The sequence below is a fragment of the Triturus cristatus genome, chromosome 3_2 (assembly GCF_964204655.1).
Source record: "Triturus cristatus chromosome 3_2, aTriCri1.1, whole genome shotgun sequence".
In the NCBI taxonomy this organism is placed as follows: Eukaryota; Metazoa; Chordata; class Amphibia; order Caudata; family Salamandridae; genus Triturus; species Triturus cristatus.
In genome coordinates this window covers 226,424,758-226,437,953 of record NC_140584.1, presented here as the reverse complement: position 1 = coordinate 226,437,953, position 13,196 = coordinate 226,424,758, and the positions used below count along the sequence as shown (strand labels likewise).

Below are 13,196 nucleotides of genomic sequence, written 5' to 3'. Positions count from 1 at the left end.
GCCGTATGCCGGAGTTTACTAACCCTCACCATGACCCTCCCCCGCCCCAACCCACCCCGCAGCACTCACTCCAGGAGCTGCTACTGGTCTATAGTAACTACACATTAGTGGTTGATGGGAAACAGGCGTCACTGTTCAAACAGAACTGTTGAATAAACAAGTGACAATTCACAGTTGTAAGAGTCTTTTGCAGAAAATAAAGCAGATTCACCAGTAGTCTTCTTCACAATACCGATGCCCACTGAGTTTAACGCATAATGCATTCTGTACTGGGAGCTCCACTATAATGTTAGCAGCCAGAGTTCGGAAAAATAGAGAATGTTGAGGCAAGGCACTGTCTCACGACAACCCACTTCTGTAAGTCGTGTGGAATTGATTAGTTTTAGGTTTTTTATGTTCTCCATAAAGTGCTCCTGTTTCTATTGCATTAAAGCAGCGGTGACATAATGGCCATTCATGTTGCATTGCCACTTGCAATATTTAGTAACAATGTTGACATAATTTTTGCAGCAAACTGTATTTAGTAAGTAGCCCCACTCGCTTCTCCTCCAACAAAACTGCTAGCATAACTCTGTTTGCTTATCTGTCCCTTATCTCCTCTGTCCATGTCCATTAGTTGGAGCCCCCAATGATCTGTCCTTGTATGCAAGTACTTCTCACCACAGACTATCCCTGAAAATCAAATGTGCCCTGTGATGTCCCAAATCCATACAGTCCTCACCACCTGTCGCTAAAACCAGCATAACTGTCTGCTCTCTCCAAAGCATATACACCTCAGCAGTCTATACACAATGGCTCTGCATGAGAGATGTACTCCCCAGTGGCTCTGTGTGGTCTTTCGTCATGAGCTAATATGGTGACCCATACGGTGTTTATCTTTGGGACTGATTGAACACTTAGCAGCTGATCCATGTCAATCATTGACCCTACAAAGGGAGTTACAAAGACACATGTAAAATAGTATCTTGAATATTCACAGTAAATGGTTGGTACACAGACACCTGTCTCTGTGATATGCAAGTGCTTATCAAAAAAAATATACCACATTTGGAAAAAGTACCATATGAGGCCCATACATGTAGATACCCTTCAGTGTGAGGGGGTGCAAATTATTGTATTATGCACGTGCAGCTCGTGCTATCATGGCTGCATGAATGTTATGGTAATTATTAGGCTCATTACCATTAGTGGAGCTGCAGTCTGAAATTAGCATGAACAAGCCGTGTCCTGCTGGTCAATTGAAGTTGCATGCCAATTTATCATCAGTATTCAAAATTGGTCCAAAAGATGAAAGTTGGTCAGTATCATTATCATGGACTTCCACAATCAAAGCAATATCCTCGGCATATAAGTGTTAGAATGATATTGCACTCTTGTCTGCATACATTGGAGGTGCATCCATAAATAGCATTGCTATGGAAAAACTCTTACATGTATTGATAATTCTGTGGTCCCCTCCATCTGGCCAGATAGTTATCTGTGTGAATAAACCAAAACATGCTATCAGCATGCTGATGCCCCCTCCAGATATCAAAGCTGTTCCGCAGAACATAACTACAAGAATTTGTCTTATTAGTCACAAACAATACGGGTATTTCACAAATAACAAGTCTTTAACCTCCCTAATGAGGCAGAACAGTCCACGGCCTACTCAGCAAAAGTGTTGTGGGCAGTCCACAGGCATGCAACAAACAAATCATTATCCAGTAAGTACATTTATTAATAAAAAGGAGAAATACTTTATTACACGCACACTAAATTTACAAATAAATACAAGATGGCAGGTAGAAATTCCAATGGTTACATGCTTTTAGCACCTCACACCACTAGTGAGCCCTGAACTCTAAAACCACAACACCCCCTACATGTACTAGACACAATATAATGGGGTGAAGTTATCAAAAGGCAGGTCTACCTGCTTTGTCAGGGTGTCACCAAATTTATAAAAATAAAAATGTATTTCAATAAACCAATGCAACACCGTTAAAACCACAATGACATTCATTGAGGCAAATAATGATTCACTGTTAACTTTGTCATGGTAACTAAAGTATTTCACTCAGTTTAATTAATTCCTATTCACATTATCAATACAGTAGTACAATGATCTTTTTTAATACATGTAATGATTAACTACTAACTTTGCCCTTGAAAAGAAAGCATTTCAATTAACTTTCGCTTAATTGTTTTTTTTTTAAATGTAAAAACAGTCTTAAAACCAAACAATAAATGCCAGCACTCTACAGCTATGAAATTAATAAACTAGGCTCCATGACTACTTGAAAAGTGAAATAAACCTCCCCAAGTCAATTATTTTACTACCTTTTGGACTTATGGTGCCATTAAGAATTGTATTAGGGGGCTGCTGTGGTATTGATGGGACACGGCACTGTTGCAAGGCGCTCCCTAGCATTTTAAACCAGTACAGCAGTGCTCCTGCTCTTCTGGGCACTGCATGCTAAATATGAATTATTTGGTAGCCCCATGTCCACCTTAAGTGTACCTCTTCCTTTGGGCAACGTTTTTATTTTTTTATCATGGGGCCTCGAGCCACAACAATATGCTTTCCTTTTAGTTGAACTTATTTTTTATTTAAGAAGTTGGTGTCCCGACACCTCCTATGGGGTACTTGAGAGCTGGCCTCTAAAATGGCAGGAACCCAAGCCCACATTACCCATCTGGTTCTTCGTCAGGCCAGCACTACTGAGGTGCCAATGTGGGAGCCAGCAATCTTCCTTTTCCCTCCTGAGTGGGAACACTCCTTTGGCCACTTGCAGGACACATGGGTCAGCAGAGGTCTGGGTGTCTCCTTCTGGAGGTCACAACTCTGGAATGACCAGTCAACAGAAAATCCAGGGGAACCATTCAGGGTCCCACCAGCAAGTCCATCCCTCCACTGTCTCCCAGGGGGAGTACGGGACCAACCACTGGCCCTAGAGAAAACAAAGCCTAGTCCCTGGGTGCCTAATGAAATCAGAAGTCCTTGAGTCCATTATTGCAGTAGAGGTCAGGTGTCTTCTCCATTGCAGCTGGGCATTCCTCAAGTATTGCTTACCCCAGGCTCAAACTGTTCTCCTAAGTCCAAACCTTATGCAGGGTTTTTTAGGTGGAGAGTTCCAGAATGTAAGAACCTCTGCCCAATGCTAGTTTGACACAGCATACCTCTACTCCTGCCCAAGTACCCTGCAGAACATGCTAGGAACTTCTAAGATGGTGCCTTCAAATGGTCTGTTGAAAGATCTTCTCTTAGATCCTATGACCTGCCCCTAACTGCCACAGCTGCCTGGTCCCTTTCCTCCAAAGCTTCAAAGTACAGGCCTACCTGTGACTGGCTCCAGTTGTCTGACTACCCTTCTTTGGTTCTGTGGGGTTGAGCCTGCCCACATCAGGAGCAGTGTGTAAAGTATTTAGCACATGCAGTTAGCATCCCCTCACTTCACTCTCACAGGAGCAGGACAAATACCTGGGAAATGGCCATGAAAGAGGGTGTGGGGTCTTTGTTCACCGACTGGCCATCACACTAATTAACTTTGGCCCAGTAGGAATATTTTAAATAATTTGAAAGCCAGAATCTAATTAGGAGCTGAGTCAGAGAAAAATAATAAATCTCCGAGTGCATATATGTAGAAAGTATTGTCTGATATGCATTCAGGATCCTTATTTACCACAATATTGGTGCATCATCATAGGCCTAGCTACGATGATAGTTATTGCATAAATACTTTACGCATTGCCTCTAAATTGATCCTGCTTGCATTTTGACAAGCAGTCAGAGAGTTATTCACAGGTTAATTTAGTGAGTTTTCTGGTTGACCTCGACAAGGATTGTGCTTGTAGAGTTTAAAAGGTCAAGAACAAAGCAGATTGATCCATTTAATACACAAAGACCCCGATTCCGAGGGTAGAGAAAAATACTATCCCTATGCAAACATTTTAGCAGGAATTGGAATTATGAGTTGTGAGATAACCATCTTTCATCCACAGCTTACCGCTGTCTGAATCTAGCTGATCAACCCTGCTGAAATTTACCCGAGGCAAGATCTTTGATAAAATGCAAAACATGGAATTTGGGGGCATTAAAAATGTATTCCTGTGCACAGCACGCACAAAACCGTCCAACCAGCCAAGAGAAAATTCCTCTTTTTCAATAAAACCATCACCCCATATAAAACTTATCAGAATTCTCTCTATTTAAGACTCTTATGGAATATTCTACAGAGTATTTTTAATAATTATACTTGATCAGATTAGGTAGCTGTTTGAACACCCAATCGATATTCCTTAACCACCCACTGATTGGTTGTCTCAGAACTATCTAAAGATATTTCCCCATATTGCTGAAAAAACCTAAACTATCTAATGAAGGATGACCTCCCTATATCTTTTACCTACAATTTCTGGGGCCAAACAGAGCATTTTGGCAGTGTTTGCAGAATGTATTTCATAAGTGAAAAGTGGGCCTAGGTAAGTTCAGATGAGCTCTGTCTCTATTTATGTGTTGCACCGTAGAATGCACAAAATGCTATAATTCACTAAAACATCGTGAACATGAAATGTGCAATTTTTGAGCTATTAAAAGATCCGTCTTGAAAATCTAGAAGTGACCTTGTTATAGATACCTTTAATATGTTGTGGACCAAGATTTTGTTTTAATCAAAACTAAATATTATATTGAGACAAATATCAGTTCTTAGAATGTCCACCTTAAGGAAATGTTTATTCTATATTTCTTTGCTTTAGCTCATCGTGAGTGTCATCCAGAGGGTCATACGATTTTGAATAATCCTTACCGCAGCGTTGATTTTGATTCCCTGGCACTTCAGCACACAGCACGTCTGGATCTTATCTGTGATAATTCTTTGACGCAGGGATGGTACCGTTTCATCATCAATAACCAATCTGCAGAAATACCCACACGCTGTATCGAAGTGAGTACTTGACTCCTACAAGTTGTAGAGTACAAGAAAGTTAAATCTTACCTGCAATGTTATGTTTTGCTAAAGATGCATTTATGCAGGCCTTTGTTATCTTTTGTTTCTGAAATCTTAATGAAACCCCCCAAAAAACATCGCAAGCCAAGTTTAATGCCAGATCTGGAATATGATATGACCTAAAACATCTTAGGCCCCAATTACAAGTTGCACTGTACTAGTGGGGTGCAAACCCATCACATGTGATTACAATTATTGTTCGATAATACCTCACCAGTACTGTGCAATTATGAGTTAACCTAATTGAAATGGGGAATAACAGGGGGCACAGAAATATTGCGCTGTACTCCCTTTTCCAATGAGCTTAACATACACATTTACCACCTGCCACGAGCAGGTATTTGTGTGTGGGTGTGTATGGGGGATTGTGTGATACAGGAATGGGGGAGGAGTTAAAAAGTGGAGGTTTGGTGAGAGCAGCGGAGGAGAGCATGGAGTAAAGGGGAAGAAGAGGGGAGGGAGCATGATCACTTTTGCCAAAGAAAAACGTTTATTTGGGGTTGGTTGATTTTATCAGCCAGACTTTCTGGTCAGTAAAAAAAAGAGTCAGGTGTTCCCTGCCTCCGTTTCCTAGATGCAGGATCACATGGCCAGTTGTAATCAGAATGAGCAACATTTTAGCAATAATATAAAATGTGAACTTCTTTCCTTCGTTGCCAGATGGCTGCTCATAGACACAAACAATATATGCAAGGCAATCATCATTAATGTCGCACATTTAAATATTCAGATGTACTGATCATTGTTTTATTTTAGAAAACGAATTGTTTAAAAATTAGGTGGGCAAAAGTTTTGTTATTCTGGAGTAATCTAAAGTAAATTTGGTAATTTCACGTTACTCTTGGTTTGCACATTTCACGAAGCTACTCCATTATCTCCGTAACACTATTATGTACTATTCACAGTAAAAATGTAGTGCAAGTAGTGAAAATGCATTGGAATAAAATGATCAAAAGAGGGAGAACAACTTTTTGTTTTTAGCTTCAAGTTCATGTGTGGAAAGAATAGCTAGTCATACTCATCCAATGAATTGCAACAATCTATGGGGCATATTATCAATGGCCAGCGATAATTATGGCTGGGCGTACATAGCGACAGAAATATTATCGCCGGCTATCGCTGAATATTATCGCCATGATAACACTATATTTACAACTCATAGCGCTATGGCGATAATATTTCAGCGACAGCGGTGTTTTCAATGGAACATCGCTGGTTTTCCAGCGATGTTCCATTGAAAACAGCGATAACATTGCTGATAGGACCCTGTGGTCCTATCAGCATAATCCATCTCCCATTACAAGTATGCCTTAGTCAGGAATTTAACAGACGTTCAATTCCTGAGTTAAGGCTAAGGTAGCGTGATTTTTTTTATCGCTGCACCTCCTTGTTAATATCGCGAAGCTGCCTTCACAATATTAACATGTGTTGTTTTCACAGCCACGCCTTTTTTGCATCTCATTAGAGATGCGAGGCGAGGCTGTGAAAAAACGGGCTCTACATCAAGGAAACACGCGCTAGCGTGTCCTTGATGATATTGCGATATAATTATCGCCGCTTTTCGCCCAAAAACGGACGCTAAAGCGGCGATAATTATATCGCCAGCCCTTGCTAAAATGCCCCTATGTACTGCATGACCGACATTAAGAATGGTCATTCACCTCAGGAAGTACACAACAGAGAATTACACCTTTCATCCCTCTTCATCGTTCTTCAGATTGATTTTCCTAGTTTATAGTTGTGTTGCGCTTTCCACAGATGTATAAATTAAAGAGAGAGACCCCTTTATGACCAAAGGGATAAGGTACTCTTAACAAGTAAAATACAAGTTCCCTTTGGAACACACCTAGATAACATATAACATATACGTGAATACAAAACAGATAACAAGTTTAGGGGCATATTTACAAGGCGGCGATAAAAAATTATCGCCGCTTTTGCGTCCGTTTTCGGCCGAAAAGCGGCGAAAATGTTATCGCTATATCAGCAAGGTCACGCTATCGCGTGAATCCTTGCCTTAGCGCCTGTTTACTTAATGCCCAGCTTTGCATCTCTAATGAGATGCAAAGTGGGCGTTCCTTTCCGAAATAACTGGAGAAATGTCGCTAACCGACATTTTTCCAATTATTAAGGGAATCGCTAACAAGCATGGCGATAAGAAAAGTAGCGCTAACCATGGTTATCGCTACTTTCCTTACGCCTGCTTTAGTTCTGACTTAGCCATGTAATCCAATGGGAGGTGGATTACATGGCTAAGACCACCCTGCCCTATCAGCAAGGTATCGACGGTCACAGCGCGATTATCGCTGGATTTCCAGCGATAATCACACTGTTTTCCAGCTAACGCTTGCCTCCCTATCGCTTTGGAGATAAGCATTGCTGATAGCACGCTATCTCCGCGATAGAAAGCAGCGATAGCCGGCAATAATTATCCTAGCGCTAAGTGCGCTTAGCGATAATTATTGCCGGCCCTTGCTGATATACCCCTTAAAACCTCAAACTAATGAGTTAAAATCTCTCAACTAAGACGAGCCATTTAAATTAAATTCTAACACATGAACTAAAGCGTTTACAAATGTTTCTTTAATTCAAATCACATAAAAATCTATGAATTATACAAGAAGTTCCTTAGTACATTCCATATGCTTAAAAATTCACTTTGACATATATTGCATCATTTTACAAAACATAAAAACACATGCACACAAAAGAGAAAGCACGATTTCAGACTCCTTAAATTAGTCTTTGTTTGTACATATCATCCATAACAGTGAATTTATGGTCTGGTTAGACTTCTACTTGTACAATGCCGAGACCACATTCCAATAAAGGTTACCTCATCAGAGTAGCGTCGACGCGTTTCGATGGGTCTTTCGGAATATTTCCATCTTTAGCAAGAGAAGTGATTGATAGAGTTCTCTATATATCGATCCCTGATTCTTAGTAATCATGCATGAAAACAAATGTATGAACAATATAATCAATCTATCTCTGTTATACCTACACTCCAGTGTTAAACATCTCTCACATACTGGATGCCAGTTACCATATTTTCATTCTAGCTAATGAAGATTATCTCATAAAAATACAAACATTTGTACACTTAATTGGATCGCTTAATGTAATTGATATAATGTATAAAGACTCATCCAAACTGTTCTTGCTGCCACTTTCTATTCCACCTATTAATAAATGGAATGCATGCTAGCCACCCGCTTCCTGGTTTTATGTTTATGCAATGCCCAAACCCTACTTTGGTAACTTTGCTGCTGTACTCATCCCCTTGGCACACCTTATTATAGGTTTCTACATCCTCATCTCTCCACTTTTCAATACTGCCCCTGTTCCTTGAGTTATTAGTCGTTCTATTAATAATCAACAAGATTCATTACCTTCTGTAAATATGAGGACTTTGATTTTATTTTAAAAGTCGTATACTATCCTGTGTTCTGCCGCCTATTTAGAACCAGGAGGAAAAAGCAAAAAAACGTGGTCACATAATGTTTTCTAATGTGTCTTAGATTGTATTATTACAGGACATAGCTGGGTTCATACCTTTTTATTTGTATTAGGTGAGCAGCCTTCGATATTAGGGCCTGTCGTTATATTAGTTGCTCCACTGTATGAAATGTCCACTCTCACCCCTGAGAAAGAATCATACAAGGGTAAGCCTAAAAGGTATCTTTCCCAAATTAAATTCACTTTTTTCTAATCATTAGAAACGCATGGTATCATACCTTTTAAAACTTGGCGGTTAAACAAGTATCAGGGCGCAGTTGTTCACACCAACCGAGGGGCAAATGAGTCTTTCACCTCCACACTGTGCTGCTTAAATAGAATATCGAATGTCAGCTTATAAATCTCTTATATCCCCTCGTGGTACATGGTTACATTTTATTCTAACTTTGTATTATTTTATTCAAAAAGAGGGGTGTGACGGTATCCCTGCTAAAGAAAGGTCACATAGTGTCAGCCGTTACAATTAATCCTCACCGTGCCCAAAACACCGGCAAGTGTATTTTTCTTACCCCCTTCACAGGCAGCATTATGCGCCGGCCATAAATTCATACCACCACCCTTCGTGTAGCCTTAATCTCTAGTTGCTCTTATGCAGAGGGTACGAACTGACCCTTACCCATTCGCCATATAAGCCCATATGCGGGTCCTAATGCACTCAACTATTTGAAATGCAGCCTGCGTCCTGCACGTCCTTCCCTGTCGTGTAAACCCTCTACAAACACGTTCCACGGTTGACAGGTTTAAATAGAGACAAAAACCATTCCCATTGGTTAACTCTAAATTGATTTCAGTGTTGTAAAAGTCTTGTGCTGACACTACCTAATTTCAACTGGTAGCAAAACACGCTCAAGGTCGGTGAAAATGGCCCCTGAGAGCTGTCGTATTCAATTATTCTACTGATTGTTATAGTAACGGCCCTCTCTGTGAGTTGATTATGCGTTAATCTTTTTGTAAAGGATATTTTTATTTATTATGTTACAAATGTACAAGCTCGTATTGTCCAACCCTATGCTTCCCCGTTCGCTAATATTGCATTCTCTCTGCCATTACTAACCATCATTGTGTGTGTACACAGACAGCCCTCTCGGATATCCACAATAACGATTCAGTTCCTGTGGCCAATTCGGATATTAGCCCGATTCTAGCTCTCAAAAACTATATATTCTTATTTCTCTATTCTTATTTATCTATGCCCAATTTCATTATTTATATCACTTGCTTGTATAATCACTGTTATATAATTACTGTCTCTTTTGCTCTTATACACGTAGTTTGTTTATTGTTAGTCTTTGATAGCAGTATTTGACTAATGTTACCAAATAAATCTCAGAGGAATACCTACATATATGGTTTAAATAAGGCACAATTGTACACAGATATTTTCAATCATTTATCAATCACTATGTTAAGACAACACCTTTCCTTCGCTGGACTGGGCTCCTGCTGTCCACAAAATGGGTGTGTCACACTATATTTTATTTTAATTTGTTATTATTCTCATCCAGTCCTCCCTAGAATTTAAACCTGTCTCCACAGTATTTAAATGGCATATGTACCATTCTTCTCTCTGTCTCCTTCTGGTTTCAAGATAGCCCCCTCTTCTATTTATGCTTATTTTTTCTAAAATAAACCACTGGAATTGATCACAGCTATGTCCTCATCTTGTAAAATGTTCGGTCAATGGGTCATTCTCCTTTTTGGTCCTGATGGCTGATTTATGTTCAAGGAGACGTATGCGTAACTCACGACCTGTCTCGTCTACGTATCCAAGACAACAAGGACACATCAACAGGTATATGACATTCTTACTGCGACAATTATTTTGAGTAGTCACTGTCATTCTTATGCCTGCAATTTCTATACTCTTAGATTCCAATCAGTGTGGATATATAGAGCATGATCCACATCTATAGTTACCAACTGCTTTTTTCCCTTCTAATCTGTGTTGGGCTTCAAATTTAGTTTGATAGCTTTTAACTAGGGAATTCCTAATTGTCTTATTTCTTCTAAAAGAAAAAAGCGTTTTTTGTAATTGGATTGTTGCTCCGTGATTCAAGATTTTCCAATTCTTATTTACTATGTTTTTAATTGTGTTACTAACACCCGAAAATTGACTGACAAAAAACACCCTGTCTATATCCTGCCTACTTTTCTCCTTATTAATTTCCAACAGACAATCTCTATTGTAAAAGCAAGCTCTCATAAAAGATTTTTTGATGAGCTTGCTCGGGTACCCTCCGTCCCTTAATTTTTTCTTCATTATATCTGCATGTTTGTAAAAATCGGACAGTGTGGTACAATTACGTCTTAATCTTAGAAATTCTCCAAAGGGAATGTTATCCCTCTGGGAACGATGGTGATTGCTACTGTAATGTTTGTCCGTGGGCTTGGTGTATAGCTCCACTTGTAATTCATTATCTACACTTTTTACACAGATGTCCAGAAATGTTACCTTTCGTCACTGTAATGAGATGTGAATCTCAAATTGGGGTCACCTTAATTCAACCATTGTAGAAAGGATTCCAACTCACCGCTGGCACCATTCCAAATGAATATAATGTCATCAATAAAATGGTGCCAGCATGTGATATTCTTATAGTAAGGTGCCATCTCGTTATATATATGTAACTGCTCAAAAGCACTCTCATAGAAACAGGCCAGACTAGGGGCACATGTGGCCCCCATACTGGTCCCCTTGATTTATTTGTATAATTCGTCTTTAAATAAGAAGATGTTATTTTTAAGCACCATCGCGATACATGCCAATATGAAGTCCTTATTGGCTCCATTAAGTTCTTGTTCCAGAACGGATGCCATGACCCGAATTTTGTCGTCCTGAGGTATATTCGTGTACAGGGCTTCAATATCCAGGGTGACCCAAATTTGGGTCACCCTGTTGAAGTCCTGACCTTCAAAGACGGCAATAGCATGTGCTGTATCTTTTAGGTAGGACCTTTGTTTATGAACATAACATCTTCATTTTAACTACTGATTCATTGCATTTCCCTGAAGCTGTGTCTACTGGATACAATACCTTCTGCAAACTCCAGCCAGAACAGGAAAATTACATAGGGGCAAGGAGAAGGCACTTGTGGCATCCAATGCAACTGAGGATATGTTAGTGGGAGATTATCTTGAACTTGCTGGCCCGGTAAGAACATCAGTGTGAGGTGACAGGATTCTTCAATGTTAAGGCCTATGCGATAGGGCCGGGTGGCCTAGTCCTGTAGGAGTTGTGGTTAGGCCGCTGCCAGGGTAGCCCGATTTGGATCACAGACCCTGGGTGGTTCCCTCTATTGCGAAGACATCAAGAGACATCTTCATGGGATATAAGCAGGTGAGTGGCGCAGCCCAGGGTGCAGAATAGTGCCGGCTTGCCTGGATGATCTTCTGATCGGAGTCAGAGGCTGACATGAGGATCTCCTGTTAAATTCCACACAACGGGTCCTTCTGATTGGCTGCTACTCTGAGGTATCTCCCGGTGGCTCTGCTCCAACTCCAGCCAGTTACACATTGCCCCAAACAGGCTTAGTTTCATAAGCCTGACACACAGGGCCCTGGAATCTACCCACTTTTTCCAGGAGGTAGTATAGCAGTAATGATTGCCCGGGCCAAATGAGCAGATGGGTGTAAATCCCCACCCAGAATCTTGGATCTCCTGAAGATAGGACAGTGGGTCTGCTGTGGGGGGAAGAGGGATCCCTAATCCCACCAGAATGCTCAGGGAATACAAACAGAAAACCCTGCTGTGGGTGGATGCTTGCTCTGAGGGGACACCACAGGAGCCCTGGGTTAATTAGAAACCAAAGCAACCCACCTCACAGAGCAGAACCACGTTAATAAACTTTTCACCCCCTTCCACAGGAGATGCGGGGATAGGCACACAACACTCGGGGTTACTAGCCTTTCCTCTTTTGATTTGAAGGTTGTTGCTCATCCCAGTAAGAGGGCATGTAGGCATGTGGCAACCTTCTGAACATCAGAGAAAGACTAATTCCTACAGGACAATGTACCGCCTCACAGCCAACAACCATGAGTTATTAGTGGCCTGACTTTAGTTTCGCTCGACAAATGGACTGCGCGTGCTGTCCTGCTGATTTGTCTGCAACCCCAAGCAGGTCTCAAAAACCAAGCTTGGGTGCGATGTGGAGAGTGGGTGATGAGGAACCACTCTACCCCTTAATCCATAGACCAGACGCTCCTGAAAGTAACATGTGCTAAGCTGCAGCCAGACCACATCCCGACAACAGTCATGCTCACTGTGAGTTTCTTGCCACAATGCTCTGCAAGAAACTGCTCATCCTAGATTCCACTGGAAACTACCCAGCTGGAAAGTTCACAGTGGACACCTAATGGAAGCCATCACAATGGGGTGAGCAAGACAAATAAAAATGGATACCCCTCAATTGCTGGGAAGGAAGGAGATGAAGAAAGCAACTACCATGGCACCAGAGTCTGACAAATTGAGAAAATATTGGTAACTATCTGAATATCTAGATCTTCTCTGTAAAATGAAGGTGGATGCCATCACAACAAATGGTAATCTACTGAGTGATAATCATTGTTATTTGTCAGAAAGGATATCCCTGATGAAGAAAACAATTCTTGAACTTCAATCCCATACTTCAGTCCTTCACCAAGAAATACAAGATTTAACAGAAAGAATGTTTTTCTTAATTGGCAGGG

General features: G+C 40.7%; 1 protein-coding gene across 1 annotated transcript in view; it reads left to right on the top strand.

The window, feature by feature from the left end:
• Window positions 1-13,196, top strand: part of LOC146857060 (von Willebrand factor D and EGF domain-containing protein-like) — a 1,714,722-nt gene that overhangs the window by 281,547 nt on the left and 1,419,979 nt on the right. The window contains 1 exon segment of the mRNA XM_085647013.1: window positions 4,741-4,928. Within this exon segment, the coding sequence (XP_085503139.1) occupies window positions 4,741-4,928 (188 nt within the window).